The following is a 19,706-nucleotide window of genomic DNA, read 5'->3' on the forward strand; positions in this document are numbered from 1 at the left end:
TAAAAATCGTTGTATACGTTACGTCCAATTCAGAAGCAAGATCTTGAACAGTTATGTGTGAATTCGCTTCAACGACAATTAATGGTTGTCAACATCCAATGGCCGACCACAACGCTCCTCATCTTTAAGACTCATCACTGCCACGAAATTTCTTAAACCACCATTGTGCTGTGCATTTAGTAGTGGTTCCCAGGCCAAACGCTTCGTTGATATTGCGAGTTGTTTCAGCAGTTTTTCCGCCTAACTTGAATTAAAATAAGAAAATTGTGTGAATTTGCTTTTTTTTCCATTTTGTATTCAACATTCTGAAAAGAAGACAATTGTTTTAAAACGATTGTAATTTAAACGATTAGATAGAGTGAAAAACGCTCTTTGAAATAATATATAAAGTAAAGGTATGATAGCGAAAACTTATTTGAAAAAAAATACATTGTGTTCAAAATTAAAAATTCCACAAGAACTTTCTAAAATAAAAATTAAAAGGAATTCAAACAAAAATATGTAGACAGGAATAGTCTGTGTGATTTAATAATAATTAACAAATACTGGCTCAATTAACGTTTTGGAATTTTTGAGATGATGAATGGCTATTTGCATTCTTTGCATTCTTTGGACTACTGTTCTTATTTTGAGTGTCATTTTCACAACGTTTCAGTTGATGTAACCTCCAACCTTCTTCAGATGTATCTTGTCAAACTTGGGAATTTGGACGGAATTTTGAACAGAACTATTTACTTCATGAGAGTAGCATGTTCTTGTCCCATCAGCCATGACTGGATAGAGGTTCTAAGTAATTTGCAATTGTATTTTTCGGTCACTCACACTGAGAATTGAGCCTTCAAGAGAAGATCACTTTTACAATTGATTTTTTCAAATACACTAACCACTGCGCCAGGGGTCCTTGCAGAAAAGATACACCTGAAGAAAGTTGGAGGTTACAATGACTGAAATGTAAAAATGAGCGTCAAGATGAGAACAGTAGTCCAAAGAATCCAATGAATGGCTCAATTTAGTTTAATTAATAAAAATGTCTCAGATCAATCTGGAAAGCTTTTTTTTTTTTTTTTTAAGAAAATGTTGGGGAGAGGTATGAAGGGGGTGAGTTTTCTTGTCTTAAAAGACTTTCAATTGTTTTGAAAACAAAATCTAAAGTTTGTTGAAGTTCATTTGAGCAAAGTTCCACTTTCTTTATCAATTGATCCGTGTTTTTCAAAATCTCCGTCGTGAGTGGATCCCCAGTCTTAGACAAGCTGCTTACCAGACGTTCTCGGAAGTCAGCATGAAAATGCCTACAAGTAAAACAAAAAAAAACTTTAATTAAAAATGTAAAAACATTATAGCAGATCAAGATTATTTAACAAAAAAAACTTTAATTAAAAATGTAAAAACATTATAGCAGATCAAGATTATTTAACAAAAAAAACAAACAAACAATTCTTCACCTATATTTGTACTCATCATTGAAATAGGTTACTAAAACATCCATATGAAATCATAGAAATCAGTAATTTCATTTTTCATATGTAAATAAGTACCGTTTTTGATGACTAAAAGATAAAAAACCCATATTAACTTTTTATTTATAGAGTAAAAAACTTCTTGAACTGATGTAGTTGTCCGCTTTTCCTTTTGTTTCCTTGCCATTTGAAATGGTTTGGGCTGAGAAGGCGGCATAATACAGGGTGAGGCTTGTTACAAAATCTCAGAACTATTTTTTTATGATAATATTAAAATAAATTTACTATTTTATTGTCAATATATGACAATATAGGATTTCTTATTTTTAAGAAACAAAAGATACTAATTTTTAACGTCTATCGTATTGAAGAAAAGATTCATCATAGAGCAGCGTGAGAATGGCCTGCATCCACCTGAAATGAAAGTTAGGGAAAAACCTCAAAATAAACAGAATGGTCATAAAAAGGACGATTCATCTTTATGTGAAAACTTTATCAATCAAATATAGACAATGATCAGGCCGTTCTCACACGTCCAGAACACGTTTAAACGCATCAAAAGTATTAGGGAAAAAATCAGGCGAAATTCAAGAAGATCCAGGAGACAAATGTCAAAATAAGCACAAACATCACCAATGTGAAGAATATGTTGAAGTGACAGATGTCGCCCTATAAACTCCAAAAGCATCTCTCTGCACCCATAATTGCAAAGAGACTCATCAGAAGTCGACTCTTCTTAAACCATATAAGAGAAGGCTCACTCAATAACATCATCTTCATGGATGAAAAATTATTCTCACTTTAACAGTCCCAAAATGATAGAGTCCTTGTGAGAAGTCGCAAGGCAATACCTAATAATGCAGGAAAGGTTTTCAGAATATGGAAACCAGCCTCAGTGATGGTCTGGGCAGGCATTTCTGAGAAAGGGAAATTTCTACTTGTTTTTCTTCCTCAAAGGGTAAGATTAACAAAGAAAGTTACATTGAGGACATTCTTGAAGGTGTACAGACCCCATGGTGTAATTATTTGTACGGTGATGAAGCCTTGACTCTTCAGCAAGATAGTGCTACGAGCCTATGTAACACAGCAATGATATAGAGATAACTGTCCGTCCTGGATCAACAAAGTAGAATGGCTCTTCTTATCAGCTGGTCTTAATGCTCTTGATTATTCTCTGAGGTAATTCCCCGAGAGTGCATCCTTCTTTACTCCTTGTCAAAATATCGAAGCTTTCAAGATAAAATTGTACAAATGATAAAACACTCTTACATGTTGTGCGTCCTGCTATAAAGACTTTGTTATGTAGTGAAGGCTCAAGGGAGACATTTTGAATAATACTTATGTCATACTGTTCCTTCAGTATTTGCTCACTTTTTTCTGTAATTGGGTTTTGTAATAATTTTGTTAGGATAGATCCGAGTCTTATTTTGTAACACTATTTATGCCTCATCCTGTATTTTACTAATTTTTGTGTTGGGCAAAATTAATATATACATATGGTTGCTTGGAGGGATAATCCAGTTTTTGTGATATTGTTTTAATAAAGATTAACATTTGTCTCCAAATCCAACTTTCATATGGAGCCATATAAAAATATAAAGAAAATTAAATACTATTTCTGAATATTAATGATCATTTTCTTTTAATGTGTTTTGTGGTTATATTTAACAACTCCACTTATAATGACATCCACATTGTGGATCGGAATGTTGTCTTGTAGGAAGAGGATACTTTTGCTTGTTGTTCTGATTCTTGATTTTGATAGCTTCTATCAGTTACCTCAAAAGTGAAGCATAATAGACTGCTGTAATTGTGGTACCCTTTGCCAGGAAATCTCTTATCACAACTACATTCTGGTCCCAGAAGACTGAACATGGCCTTGCCAGCAGAGGGCTGTACCCTTGCCCTCTTTGGAGGTAGTGAGTTCAAGTGCTTCCACTGCATTAATTGGGCTTTGATTGTCTAATGATAGCCCAAAGTCTTATTCTGTAGAATCAGTCTTTTGAAAACTGACTGGCACATCTCTAAATTCATCCTTGAGCACTTGAAGCATTCTCACTTCTGGAAAGAGAAGCAACCTGGGAATCCATCTGGCGGACACCTTATGCATATGGTCACGAATGATAGTTTCCACCAACCTTGTACTAATCTTCACCTCTTCAGTTATTTGGAAAATAGTCACACATTGATCTTCCAAAATGACAGCCCCAACTTGTCAGATGCCTCATCAATAGCAGAAGAGGAGGTGCAACCAGATTTACACAAATTTACTTCAATCCAACATTCTAGAAATAATCAAAATTTACCCAAAAGATCCATTGGAAGATGGTATCACACCTTTGGGTTAGTGTTAGATTGATTAACTTGCAAAATATTACGGATATCATCTGGATAGATGGTGGAGAGAGAGAGAGAGAGAGAGAGAGAGAGAGAGAGTCAAGAGAATCAGATAAATAATAGAATTTTCAATCCAAGCATCACCACATTCCCAAAAGATCCTAAATTAAGGCCTCAACAGCAGATACAATTTTATGACTTATTTGGACAGTTGGGAGATAGGGTTCTGAAATAGAGTACGCAGAACAAAAGAAAAGGGTTATAGTCAAGATAGACTTTTTTCTTTTTACCACACACAAGGCGTATCGCAAATTGGATATAACGGGCCTACTATTTGAGATCATGTCTAACAGAAAACTGGGAGAAATGTCCGTTCATATTACATTTAAATTTCTGCATGTCAGTACAGTCTTCTCTCTGTACCCACAATTGCAAAGAGACTCTTCAGAAGCAGGAAGCGGAGGGGGAATTATAAAGTCTAGCAGTCTGAGGGAAGAAACAATTAGAATACAAAGCTTTCCTGCATCTTGGGAGCTCAACATTGAAGAGTTAGTTAGGAATAGATATGTTGAGAGGGCACAAGTGCTAGGAGTTCAAAGCACATTTCATGACGATACTTTAAAAACATGGGATGCAACATTGCAGCAATGGGACAGGAGCTGGGATGATAGTGCGGAACCTGTTAGATTTGAGACGCTTTTTTGGACCTTATCTAAGAGGAAGATGTGCACCAGCCCAGATGCAGCAAGAATACTCAACTTTAATGCATGTATGCATTGTTTTTAATAATTGAAAACAATAACTTTTTTTTACAGAGCAAAAAAAAAAAAAAAATTGAATTCTGTATTTATTTCCTATGCCGTCACAAGCTGAATACATCTTGTATACAGGTGAATGACTTGCATTCTGTTTTCAATACATTAAAACAAGAGAAAGGAATGCGCTGATGCAGGTGAAAAGCAGCTTGGGGCGAAGGATGAGGAGAAAGGAGGAGAAAGGAAGGCGAGAAATAAATGGATTAAGAAAAGTTTTAATATAAACATTTTTAAAAACCTTTTTTTAACCTCTATTTTGTTTTTATGGCCCAAGCCAATACTGGGTAGCCCTGTTAATCTAATAACTATATCTACATACACATACAAGACCATCTTATATATATAATAGTTATGATTGTAATATGATTTAAGGAATAATCTTTTATGTAGGCTCCAAGTATATATATATATATATATATATATATATATATATATATATATATATATATATATATATATACTTATTATACACACACTAGCAGGTCATTCTGCATTGCCTGGTTCTAACATACACTTAAATATAATATTTTCATTAATGCAGTTTTCATATTTATTATTATATTGGAGTCAATATATAGTAATGATTTAAAAAAAATAAAAAATGACTTGTGCACCACCACCAAGAATCGAAACCAAAACGTTTAGCTTACAATTTACATTTTCCTTTGACATTAATGCCTGAGCTACGAAGACATATTTGCTACAAGGCTTACAATTAAAACACGAATCAATAGCTATTACATTATGCATGCATATTCATAATACTGTCATTTGACCCTCACCTGGCAAATACCATTTTTTTTAATTTTCACACTGATTTTCCCCAGTTAAAATCCAAATATAAATTTCGTATGGGTTTGAATACCCTATATATTAAGTACCATGTCTGTAGACCAAAAAGTGACAGAAGAGTTTGATAGGCAAAATCTTTTAAACAAATATATAAATAAAACTTTGATTTTGTAATTACTACCCCAAAGATAAGTTATATTAGTAATAGGAATATACTGACCCAATTTTAGCTAAATCTTGAACCCTAATTAGTTATGAAGAAATATGTAATGCATTCAATACTTTTGCGTGGCATTGTGTGTGTGTATATATATATATATATTGATATAACCTTCTCAAATATATACCCAATCCTCTCTTAAATATATACATATATAAAATTTCTCATACACACTCATACATAACCTATATATCACATGAAATTTGTTTTCAATTTTCTATTTTTAATAACTAAGATCTAACTGAGGATTTCCAATGTTCATTTCCTCTGAGGGCAGATATCAAATGACCATTGCAAGTAAAACGAACTGGCAAGCCACCTCCCCCAAGTTTCTTCAGTTTTTTTTTTTTTTTTTTTGTAGAAGCTTCTTTGGAATAAATCCAATGCTACTATCTTGAAATTTATCGACTGAACGGTTAATGGCAAAAGAGTGTTCAGATAAAGCTTACATTTTCTCTTTTGTAGGCGGAAGGTGAAGGTCTTGTTAAAAGCAGGATTTCCAAAACCTTTTTGCTGTTTGCCGTATTTTTTGAAAAAAAGATTTCGTAACAGAATACTAAGCAATGTATAAAATAAACATCAGCATGCTATAACAACCACCTTATTTATTTGATCTTGCTCCATGTGACTACTTTCTGTTCTCCAAGGAGGTCATAATGAGAACCTGCTTTGAAGGTGTGATAATCATAAGGAGGCCAATAATGACAAAATTAAGGGGCGTTTCAGAAGAATCCTTACAACAGTTGAGACATTCTTTACCGATATTAGAAAAAAAATGATTAAAACAAAACAAATTCAACCACACATACACGTAGTAATTATACCTATTTCATCTTTCTCTATGTAAATCCTTCCCTTTCATTCAATTCAACCCCCCTCGCTTAACTCATGCAAGACAAGACATGAAGCTACTTGATGTAAGGAGCTAACAAGGACAAAAGACGAATATCAAGAAGACCGGAAATTCCTATCGACCTTAGTCTCGAAAAGATCATTGTTATAGGTGGGAGGAAAACAGTCAGCAGGAAGAGAGTTCCACAACCCTGAGGTTCTTGGAAACGATCTACTGAAATAGGAAGCTGTATTACAATGAAGTATTAAAACAATAAATTGATGAAGACCACTAGACCAACGAGTCAAATAAGCTGGAACAAAGGAAGCCAAGAAATATATCAGACAATTCTAAAAAGCTATAATGGTATTCATTTTATAATGCTATTCATAAAACTCATTATGTTTGTCTCCATATTTTCAAACTTTATCTCTTCCAAAAACTAGAAGTTTAAGAGCGGCACTAGGGGCCTCAAATGATTGGATTTTTTATGGAGCGTTCTTTTACGGGTTCTTTTACGGGTCTTTAGCCAGTTAAAATAGTTTTTAAGGGGTCAAATGGGATCAAAATTGAAAAAAATCGTTATACATTTTGTACATTAATCTTAGTTTTTAATTTTTAATCAATTCATATGTGTGTCACGTTGGTACAGTGGTAACGTCACCAGCTTTGAATGCTACAGTTTTGTTTTTGGCTTTGATTCTAGTGAATGGCACCCAAATATTTTTTTTTTTTTACTTTTTGAATCATGACTCTACAATAATATATACAAAATCCGGAAAAATTAAAATATCATATTTAAACATATTTTACAACCAGGCCCCCCCCCTCAGTAGTATTTATGAAGAGATTGAGATTAGCAACATCGCACTTGTGATAGAGGTTGTGGAGAAGAATGGAGCTAATCAAATTACAAATATGATTTTGCACCTTATCAAGAACCTTCAAATGGGATAGAGATTTTGTACAAAGTACAAAATCGACTACACAATCTAGTGAGGGGTGACCTATCTCTACTCTTCACTACAACCCAAAGAAATGTTGCCAGTCTTTCTCTACTCTACAGTTATTTCCATGAAAACTGCCAGACCAAGTTTCAATCCCTGGTTCTGCATTATGAGATATTCCCAGCAAGAATTCTTTCTACCACAAGTGCAAAGAGCTTTTTTCTTCCACCATGTGTCTAACACCGAACAGGTGTTTCTTTTTTCCAAAATCTTTCTATTTGTCCAGTACATTATCATAAATTGTTTGCCTGAGGGTCACAACATGGTAGTTTTTAAATCCAATGTCATAAATCGTCTTCGTAGGTAATCATGTTATGGATTCTACTCATTATGTTTAATTCTCTCATGGGAGATGACAATAGTTAAGGACACAGACTAATGCCAAGTTCGAATCAAGTTCATTCAACAGAACACTTTCACTTAGGATGTTGGCAACCTTCATGATTCCTCCTGGAGTACCTGATGTCTTTCTAGAACAATAGTTCCCAACCTTTTTTTGGTCCACACACGCTCAAGAAATTTCCCTCAAACCCCTAAAAATTCCTGAATTCACGTCTAAATACATGGTTGGATTAAATCTATTAAGCCATGTATTTAAGGGTCACTTAATAACAATACTTAACCCTAAAATGAAAACGAAGTACATTGCAAAAGGAAACAAAACCACAAGTGTAATAATAACCTATTTTCTATCTAAACTTTTCTTGCCCTCCCTGAAATATCTTGCACCTTCAGGTTAGGAACCCCTGTTTTAGAAAGCCTGACTAAAAAGATATCAGTGATACCAATGCCAACAATAGAATCATCTAATTCATAAAAAATTAATGAATCCTCTCGTAATATTCATCATCATTCAACTGAAACATTGCAGTATGAGTGAATGGCAGGTATGAATGAAAATTCAAGGACAATTAAAGACGAATTTTTTTTTATTTACTAAGAAGTAAAGGCTAAAAATCACTCGAGGATAGTTAATAAAATGGATTCATCTCATTAACTCTCTTAATCTTGATAAGTGTAAATGACTTAAAAAAAAAACATCTTTGAAATTTTTATTTTTATTTTTTTTTTTTTACAGACTGTTATCCTCATCTTCATTGTTGTTATTGCTTCACTACGTTTCGGCCAACGCCAACTTATCCTCTGGCCTTCTTCAGGTGGTTAACCGTGATGGGATAGGAGGATAACAGCCCACAAAAAAATACTCAAATTATGAAACCTCATCTCAAAGGATTCCAAATAAATAAGGTGCTAGTGCACTTATTGATCTGCCGCTTTTTTTTTTTTTTAATAGTATTTTCAAGTTTAATTAACGTTTTATGATATCTGTTTTTATTAAATTGTAAGGTTAAAGTACAGAATAGGTACAAAACACCCTCCCCTCCCTATGTTAAGAATGGCTTTCTGAATAACGTTATTTTAGCGTGGATCAATAAATGCACTAGTACCAAAAATAAAATAACATATAACATCTTTGATTGTCCTTGACTCTCCCAAGCACACCTGCCATTTATTTGTGTTGCATCGCTTCAGAACCACCGTGTTAAATAAAGGTGGCAGCAGATCTTTTTACAGTAAAACTCATATTTGGCTGCTATCTTATTCGAAACGATATCAGTTAAAGTGTTGAAGTGAAACGTTGTTTGAATGGTGGCTGAGGTCATGTTGCATTTCCAAGAAGCACTTTGGTCTTCTCGTCTAGAAATTCTTATTTAGCACAAGATTATATTTGGTTGGGGGGGAGGGAAGGTTGGCCTATCCGGGGAACAAGCCAGTTCTTTCAGGAGAAGAAAAGATTAATGTTTCAACTAAAGAGATTATTATCCACAGAAAATAAACAGAAATTTCTTTTTTTTTTTTCTTTCTGAAATACAAGACATTTGCTGTAGAAACACTGATAAACATGGAAGATTCTTTTAATCCATTTATAGAATATCAAAACTACACATTTACATGCATAAATAAAAAAGATGATTAAATCGTTAATGATATGAACTGATAACATGGGTGTGTAAAGTTTGAATCCAGTTCATTCCACAGAAACACTTTTATCAAATCCACATGTGACCTTGTCTAATATATACAATACTAATACACAAATATTATTCTTATAAATAAACGGAGTTAATCAACGTTTGTTTCCATAAGGCTTTTTTCTATATATTTTAAATTACACAAAATACATAGCAAAATATTTCTCTGAATCTCCTTGAGACTGTAACATGGCCGTTACGCTCGAATTGTGTTTGTTACAGTTTAAACCTCCCTCGAACCCCCACGCCACCTGGTTCCATCGAAAAGGAACAAACAAAAATAAATAAATCTGACTGCTTTTTTTGTTTTGTTTTAGCAAAAGGTATTTATTACGATTACTTTCCAAACAATGCCTGTTTCTTGTTTTTTTTAACTGTTCATTTCATCTGCCTTGAGATTAACAAAACCCTGTCATCTCAACACCAGCTTAAAAGTCTCCCCTGCCGCCATGGAGCCACATGTCCATTTCACCTGAAAAGCGTTTTCTTTTTTCCTGACCACGTACTGTCCTTTTTTGCTTTTTCTTGTCATACAAACTCACGCACACTCACAAATTTGCATAGTGCTCAAACAGCTTCTGCTGCTAATACCTTCGCTAGCCATCTATCCTTCAGCTGCTCCTAATATTTCCACACACGCTCATATGTGCTCTGTTACATGTCTGTTCATTGATCAAGTTTTAATTAGGTAAGAAAATTAAAAAATTAATAGTAGAACATCTTTTATAAAGAGTTAATCTTTGTCTCTCCCTAGTGAATGAATCTCTCACCAATAAAACCTTTAAACCACAAATAAATTTCCTTGTGTTTCCATACATGAATTTTATTTGTCTTGAGTAACAGCAGATCACAATCACTGAAAGATCAACAGCCAAACAGCCGAACACACGAGAAGTAATGGCCAAAGAATGAAAATTAAATCGCATATAGAAAAGACTATCAATCGATTTGTGTTTCTTGATTGCTCACTAATTAGAACAGATGAAGCGAGTTCACATTGGTTAAAACATGCAAGTACGCAAGTGAAAAGTCGATATGCTCCAATGCGAATTCTATGTGCATCTCTTTGTTTAAAGCATTCTTCATTTAATGATCGTTATTGCAATGTGGAATTATATCAATACTAAATATCGAAATGTACTTAGCGTTAACACTTTACTGCAGTTTCATGGTATTACCAATCAATTGAAAAGCAAAACCAGAAGAATAGTATTTATACACATAATAGCACTTTCTGTATATTTTTATTCATATTTACCAGTGAAAGGATTTTATTATTATTATTATTATTATTATTATTAACCCCCGCCCAACAAGGCACATTGCCATCAAGATGTAAGGGACTATTTTAATCCATGAGAAGGTCTAAACGGTTAGTTGTACAGTAGAACATTTGTTCATATTACATTTAAATTTTTACATATTCATACAGTCAGGGAAACAGAGCAGGGAGTTCCAAAGACTAGCAGTTCAAAGAAAAAAAAACTATTACAGTAAAAAGCCTTCTGATATTTAGGGACCCCCAACAGTGAAGAGGTGAAATTTTGCTGATTGTCAGGTTGGTCGTGGGGGGGGGGGCATTTATGTTGAGTAGCAAATTCATCAGAATGATACTTCATTAAATTACTTATAAAAGAAACACAATGATGCAACTTTGTACAAACTTGTTCCCAAGCAATCAACGGATGCTGTTTACAGAGTCTACAGCAAATCGACCAGAGTCGTGACATTTGCGAGTGTGTTCTCTAAACCTTTAGAAGTAATGATAAAAGCGCACCAGGCATCAGTACTTATGTGATGAAACCATGTACTACACGACTGGACAACAAACATCCCAATGTTCTTTCTGTGGTCTTCTCTTCTGGCTGTAACCTCATCTCTCATATTGGAAGCTGTCAGAGAGGAGGGGGTGCACATGCAAGGGTTTACAAGTATGAAAAATAAAAAACAAACAAACCACAAAAAAACAAACTTCAACACATTCTGCAAATGTGCATGTGAGTGTGTTTGTGCGCGTGCGTGCATGACACCAACTCTCTGCACGCTAACATCTATGTTTACATTCTGAGGAGACAGTCTTCATCAGTTGATGTCAGCTCATCTTAATCAACTAAAGCTCTCTTGATCTAGTCCCATTAACAACCCACCTTCAACTGTATCAAACTTGCAACTGTCCACAACTTTAAATGTAGTCAACTGTCGCAAACACAAGTCCATCAATTGTCACAAACCTCATCTTTTGCTTGTCACGTCTTGATTAACAATCCTATTCAGCTGCCTTTTGTGTACCTTGGTGAACAACTTCTTCACCATTGTTCTGTTGATCAATTAATTTCCCTTTTTTTTTTCTTGGCCATTATGTCACAAATGGACAAACAAATAAAATGAATAAATAAATAATTAAAAACCCGGGTTGGCATTTTTCTTTCTCAATAAGTTTTTTTATTACTGTTATTTTCGGCATCACTTAAAAAAAAAAAAAAAAAAAAAAAAAAAAAAAAAAAAAAGTCTCTCGCTGCCACATGTTCACTTTAGCCTAGCACGTGTTTCTCCTTCCCATCGTACAGCCGACCAATTCTTGTTTGTGACTTCACACATTCATTTCCTTCTACATCGGCTTTTTTCTCTGACCGCACGCTGTCATTAGGCAGCCATTTCTCGTCCGTGACGTCACACATCCATTTTCTTCAACGTCAACTTTCGTTCTGCCATAAGCAAGTGTTGAATTTTTTTCTCCTTTTTCTTCCCTTCCATTTCTTGCACACACTTCTTAATTTGCACATGTGTGTTTTTGTTGCTGCTGCTGCTAATTTCTCCACAAGCCAGCCATCCTTTGCTGCCATCGACATCTTCCCACATGCTCGTATGCACTAGGTTACATTTAATACTGGGGGGAGAGAACATTGGTAACGTCACACTTAGCTCACAGTTTATAACCATACTTGATGAGCCAACAAAAATCTGAAAAATGTTGTTCCATGAGAGATGATATCGGTTCCACAAGAAAATGTAGTATCTGTAAGCTTGGAATTATCAAAAACGGAAAATGCAATCCAGGAAGAATCTCACTCCTAACGCAATACTTTACCAGCATAAGAGCCAAATATGTCCTAAGATGAAGTACTGTTGCCACATCAGCTAGAAATTCTATTTCCTGCCCTTACAGGTCTTCGAAATCTAGTAGGTGAGGAGATATTCACCTCTCTTCTTCCTTTCTCACGGAAGAGAGGTTACAAGTTTATCTCCTAACTGATTATAATATGGCCGTTTTCAAGTCTAATGTAAATAAGTTCTTCTTGAGCCATCCTCTTAAATAATTAAACTCTACTCAAGTTTAACCATTACCAATCATCATGGTGTTATCAAAATGTCAGGTAGACCATGAAATAAACGGTGACCCCCCCCCAGTAGTATCACAAAACGTGCAGCAATCTACTGGTGTTATGTACAGCAGATAAAGCTAATTTCGTTTGCAGCACGAGACTCCTATGGAAAGAGAAGTTGTCACAAAGGTTAATAAATTCACCTAACAACTAGTAACACAATTGATTCCATAGAAGACTTGATATTTAAAAAAAAGAAAAAGAATTTTAATCATTTAATAAAAATATTTGGTTTTCTAAATTTTCAATAGATGTGACCAATTTTCTCCATTCAAAATGTGCCAACCACAAAAACATATTTCAGATTTTACAACAACCGCCAGCAACATTGGGCATATACCTTTTTCCTCTCGACAGGGGCTGACCATTCAGTTTAATACTGCCAGAAGATGAAAATAAAATAAAACACTGTCTTCTTCTATGAATAAATTGCCGTAGCAATGAAAGTCTCAGGAAAAAAAAATTAATCATCAAATAAAAAATTATATAACATTATTTGGTTTTCCAAATTAAACTTACAAAGTAATCTTTTCAAAGATGTGACAAAGTTTATGTATGAAAAGCACTTGGGACTTGAAATGTTAAAAGAAAAAAAGTAAAGAAAAAATTGAAATGAAAGCAAAAACTAATTAAAAATAGAATAAAAAAAAATTTGAAAATAAAAATATTTAAGAAATAAACTACATCCAGGTTCTTTCTCCTTAAAAGAATATGATTGGCTGGTTAAGCCATAAACAGCGACTGGTAGAGCCACCTAGGAGAAACTTCTAAAAGGTATGCTGAAGTCTCACTAAGGATAAACCAGCTCTGACCACGAACATTTGTCCAGTAAGACGATTTACAAGTTTATTACTCAAATACTGTAGCCAAGAACACTCAGCTACTTCAAATGAATATATCCTTTTTGTGATACATATAAAACATTGGCGTAAAAAAGTTTCAAGTTATTGCACCGTAAAATCATCAAATTAATTCAATGGATCAACCATATTCAATCGAAACCCAAAGGTTCCTTTTGATTGCTAATATACTAAAATGTAGTAACAGACACCACTTCTTTCTCTGGATTGCTCCACTTATACTTGATTCTCACCTAACAATGCTAAGTGTTGAAGATCAAACTGTGGTAACAGTTTGGAGAGGAATAGAAATAAGTGGCTATGATTGGCATGTGTCTGCTGTGGAACCATTCAGATTATAAGAATAAGGTGATTATACCAATTTAGAGCTGTTAAGATTCTGAGGTGGCAGAATAAAAGACAGGTTTGTTTGCAGATGTTTGGTTATTGGATGCTATCTTATTCATACAGCATAATCATGTTGGCACGCCGGTTCTCATTAGATCACCGAAGTTAAGCAACATTGAACCTGGCCAATACTAAAATGGGTAACCATTTAGTAATGCCAGGTGCTGTATGTGCACAGAACTTGGAGAGGGATGGTCACTACCAGGCTATTCTTGCTCAAGACATGCTGCATGAAATAATGCAGTGCTTCCATGGCCCCAGAGGGTTAAGGGACATGTCTTTTTAGTCACATGAGATTTTGTTGTTGGTTACAGAAAAGAGAAAAAGACTGCAGCTGCTTATATGAAGAACGAACAGTTGGGAAAAAAACAGAAAAATAATCTGGTTTGAATGTGTTTTCAACTCAAAATAATTTACACGACTGAAATAAGAATTAATTGTATAAAAACATCTTTTAGTCACATAAATTATACATTTTTTTTTTAATAACTTTTTCCCCTCAAAACAAAGTACATTGCCATTTGGAACGCAAAAGCTACTATTTGGAATCATGTTTAATAGAGGCTTGAAGGCAGAGGAGCAGCAAGATATCCATTTACATCTACAGGTTAGTACAGTCAGGGAAGCAGGAAACAGGGAGGAAATCCCAAAGTCTAGCATCCAAGGAAAGAAATTCTTATATTACAAAGCTTTTGAGCATCTAGGAACCTCAACAATGAAGGGGTGGAATTTTCCTGCTTGTTCGGCTTCTTCGCATTCCATTAGAGTACTTGTAAAACAGGCCAGAGATGCAACACTGCAGTGATGCGACAGAGGTTGGAGCTTTGCTGACAGTGTGGAACCTATTAGATTTGAGACTCTTTTTTGAACCCTGCCTAAGAGGGAGAGACTAATGGTAGATGCACGAGTCTAAATGTAGCAACACTACTTCATGCATGAGCAAATTGTGGCTTTATAGAGATATAGAATGCTCTCTGGTGTGAATAATTTTCTAGCAAGGTAGAGGGATCCCATCTTTTTTGCAGCAGCCTTGGCAATGTCCTCAATGTATTTGCTCCAATTCATGTTGTCTGTGAATATTAGGCCGAGGAGTTTGGAAGATGGGCTCTGAGGTAAGGTGCTATTTGTTATGGTAATTGTTGGTAGAGAAGAGTTTTTGTAATTATTAAAAGGAAAGAAGTTTTATCTTAGTAGCATCAAATGTTCACATAGTCTAACTCATTAGCGAACACTCAGAACATTATGCAAAATGTGTTGGTTTCGTTATTTGTTGAATATTAAATAAGAAATTGATGTTAGAAGAATCTTAGAAAAAAAAAAAAAAAAAATTTTCTTACCCGAGTCGTTCAAAAACTTTCTGAGTTTGTTCACAACGTATACACAGATCCTCCATCTGGCGTTTTTCCCTTTGCCGAAGTGCCCTCTCTTCCATAAAACATCCTTCAGTGACAGACCGAAGCTTTTGTTCTTGAAGGATTTGAGCGTCAAGTGTTTTTACTTGGGAATTCGCCTGACAATCAAGAATTCAAAGGAAAGAAATTTTAAAAAGTGCATTATTCAATCGTGATACAGCGTCAATATAAAATTAAGACATAAAAAGAAATTAATCCTTATAACGTCAGTGTATGAAAATGACATTGTATTACAATTAAGTTGTCTTGAGGAAGACACTAAACTGCTTCGAACAATCTTGGGTATGGTGTTCATTGCTTACCTAATCCAACCAGTCTGGAAACTCATCTTTCTCAACCCTTTCTACCTTCTTCTTTTCCTAACCCTTTATTTCCTCACCCTTTATTTCCTAACCCTTTATTTCTCTAATGATGATCATGATGATGATTTTATATTGAAGTCGTAATTACGTGAAACTTTACTGGCATAAAATATTAGATTGTCTAGAAAGTTGTTGCTGATTTTTATTAATTCACGTTCTAACACATAACATGTTAAATTATTGACAGATTAGCAAAGCTACTCGTGCTGTATTTTTTTTTTTTTTTTACAGTGATCACCACTTATCAAGGCCAGGAAGCCACTCAGGGATAAGGGTTATTGCAAGTACATTACGTTAGTGTGGAGATTTGATGAAGTGTTTACTTAAGGGGGCGGTTCATTAGGAATTTGTTAACATTGGACTTGAACACATCCAAGTTGTAGTCCGGTGGGAAGCAGGCAGACGGAACAGAGTTCCACAGGCGTGCAGTTCTAAGAAAGAAGCTTTGTTCATGGAATCCGCGTTTTGATTTAGGCACATATATAGAGTGGGGGAAAGTTTTCACAGTGGATTCAGCTAGACGGGTGTTTTTCGTGAAAGATTGGCGAGGGGGGGACCAGAGATTGGAGTTCAGACGAGCACCTGCCATGAAAATAACGATAAAACAAGGATAGGCTCGCAACGTCTCTTCTGTGGGAGAGAGGTTGCAGGGTAGAGAAAAGGGCATCCCCCACTAAGCCACGAAGTCTATTTTGTACTCTGTCAAGGCAGGATAGGCTGTTTTTAGCAGCTCCTGCCCAGATATGGCAACAGTATTCCATCCTTGGCCGTACTTGACTTTTATATAGATAGAGAATTGCATCAGTAGTGAGATATCTTCTGGAGCGGTAGAAGGATCCCACCATCTTTCCAGCGACCTTGGCAACAGACTTGATGTACGTGTTCCATTTCAGATCAGGAGTAAAGGTCAAACCCAGAAGCTTATCAAAACACGGGGCCTCACCCAGACGAGAGCCAGCCATCACAATTGATGCCAGATGGGGATCAGAGCGTTGATGATGTAAGGATAGGAGTTTGGTTTTGGATGCATTAAAGGTAACCAGCCACATCTTCCCCCACTGAACCACGCGCTCGAGATCAGAGGAGAGAGAATCAGAAAGAACTTTGTCATTTACAGCCTTTGATGTGTTGCCGTAGATGGTCGTGTCATCAGCATAGATATCAACGAATGATTTAAGTATGTGTTTAGGGAGATCATTGATGTAGATCAGGAAGAGAGTTGGGCCCAGGATTGACCCCTGAGGGACTCCAGCATTTATATTGCAGGCCTCCGATTTTTGTCCATCTACCACTACTCTTATGAGCCTATCGGAGAGAAATGATTTAATGATTGAGAAAACATTTCCAGTTATACCGTAGCTGGAAATCTTGTGAAGTAGACCCTTATGCCATACCTTGTCGAAGGCCTTTGATATGTCAAGAGCAATTGCCCTAGAAAGGAAGCCTTTGTCAAGAGATTTACTAATCCTGTGGGATATAACCGTCAGCACATCTGCGGTAGATCTTGCAGAGCGGAAACCATATTGTGTGTCACTAAGAAGGTTATTCCTGCTGAGTATGTATGCTTGAGTAACCGAGCATACAGAAAAAACCCTGACCTTAACATTTGACCTTTACGTTGAAAAATAGTGTGTACCATCATTAGGTGGAGGAAGCACCATCATGCCAGGTTTGGTCATGATTGGTCCAGTGGTGTGGGCTGTAGGAGAGTTCTACACACAGACACACATGAATGCTACTACTTTATATATATATATTGATATAATTACTGGCATTTCTCGTTAGAGTATACTTCAAGTTATCTCTTGATAAGTTTAAGTTAAAAATTATTTGTGCTAATTTTAGAGCCATTTGAAAATGGAAGATTGTCAGATCCATTTTAGGTACTTGATGCTTTTCTATTTCCATAAAAGCAAAAATGCATCACAAACATGTGTACAGTGTATGGTGTAGTTGCTTCAGTTGACAGAACTGAACAGAAGTAGTTCTTAAATTTAGATCTGAAGATTTTAGCTTTTTTGATGAAGAACGCTAAGGTAGACCAGCCTCGAAAGATGATGGCCAAATCAAGACACTAATACAAAATAACCCATATTACACACACAGAACTATCCAGGAACAAAAAAACAAAAAAACAGTGACATATCAAAATCAATGATTTATGAACATTTCATTAAATATTTAATGGCATTCTTTTGATTTTTCGTTTTCCTTTAAAATGTGGCACAAACTTTCTGGACAACCTGATAGATGGCTGTGGTAGGTTTGGGTAATATTCAAGCTTCAAATTTTGCATTAATTTCAATTGGTAAAATAAATTCTTTTAATATGAAAAGCATATTTTTGTGACTGTCTATGTCTTACTGAGATGGTTTCCATACATACGGATCTACTCCTAAGCTCTATATTCATAAAAGATGTATCCTCTATAGCATCCGACTTGACAGATTGGTTAACTATTGGCATTGATAACTATATAACCTCTAAAAAACAAAATCAAATAGTCAACAATGGTATCCCCCTGAATGCACTGCTGCAGTTGCACATAGAAATAACTATTTTAAACGAAATAGATATTCAGAAACTAAAGCTACCTGTAGGTATTTATTTGCTTCCCCATGAAAAACAAAATGTGACACAAGGTCGTTTTTAATGTGGGAGAAAACCAGCTCCCTCAAAAAGGGAAGTATACAAAAATAAAATTACCTTAGTATTGAAGGGTTTCCCTCTCTATTGAATAAGAACAAATTAACTTGCGTGTAGCATCAGAACAGGTACTACACTCTGATTCTGGCCTGTGCCAGGTAGGTCTGCTAGCAACAACTGTTGAAAGATCAAAAATGTGAGAGTGCCTTTCTCCTAACTGTAAAGTCTTATGTAGCAAAGCAGAGGCTAGGTTCCCACAAATTTTGGTGCATAACAAACAGGGTTCTGAACAGATGTGTAACTTTTATCGCAACCATCATCAACTGTTGATGATGGTTGCGATGGAAGTTATGCATCTGTTCACAACCCTGTTTTTAAATCCAACACAGCCAAACTCTTTGCCAAGAACTTTGCATCAAACAACACGTAGTGGGATAATCGCCACCTACCCCCTAAATTTCTTCCCAGGACTGACAATACTCAAAGCGGCATCCATATAGTTGTCCGAGATATCTCCAATCTTATGAAGAACCTTGTTTCCAGCAAAGTAACTGGCTCCGACAACATCCCAACCATTGTGCTGAAAAAGCTACAACTAGAACTAGCTCCAACCTAACAAAGCTGTTCAATCGCTGCCTTAAGGAAAGATGCTTTCCAACATGATAGTCTGCCCAGTATTTAAAAATACGAGGCATCATTCGTCTGCCTTTCAGTACAGACCAATTAGCCTCCTTTGCATCATAAGTAAATTGCTAGAGTCTGTGATAAATCAATCACTTCAGCAAAAGCAACATAATCAGTGACATGCAATATAGTTTCCATTTAGAGAGATCAACTTCCGATGTGCTGACAGTAATATCACACAGGATTAGTGAATATAGATGAAGGTTTTGTTTCTAGTGCAAGCGCTTTTAACATACAGTAGCGTCCAAAACAAAGGAACAAAATTTTTAAACAAGAATCAAATATGGCCTAGGATGGAGTACTGTAGCCACATCTGGGGTGGAGCTCCCAAAAGCACCCTTGACAGGGTAAAAAGCCGGTTTCGAAATTTACTCCCCCTTTCTCACAGAAGAGATGTTACAAGTCTATTTCTACTTTATCGATACTTTTATGGTAAGTGTTTGACTGAGCTCCAATCTATATTCCCTCCTCGTAAAATG

General features: G+C 35.5%; 1 protein-coding gene across 1 annotated transcript in view; it reads right to left on the reverse strand.

The window, feature by feature from the left end:
* Window positions 1–500: 500 nt before the first annotated feature.
* LOC145249028 (uncharacterized) overlaps window positions 501–19,706 on the reverse strand; it is a 75,405-nt gene continuing 56,199 nt past the window's right edge. Inside the window, exons 11-12 of the mRNA XM_080110886.1 lie at window positions 15,461–15,633; window positions 501–1,289 (exon numbers count right to left, since the gene is read on the reverse strand). Coding sequence (XP_079967012.1) covers window positions 1,067–1,289; window positions 15,461–15,633 — 396 coding nt within the window. The 3' untranslated portion in view covers window positions 501–1,066. The remainder of the gene's footprint in view (window positions 1,290–15,460; window positions 15,634–19,706) is intronic.

The sequence above is a fragment of the Euprymna scolopes genome, chromosome 27, assembly GCF_053919585.1.
Source record: "Euprymna scolopes isolate OS-2025 chromosome 27, ASM5391958v1, whole genome shotgun sequence".
Taxonomy (NCBI): domain Eukaryota; kingdom Metazoa; phylum Mollusca; class Cephalopoda; order Sepiida; family Sepiolidae; genus Euprymna; species Euprymna scolopes.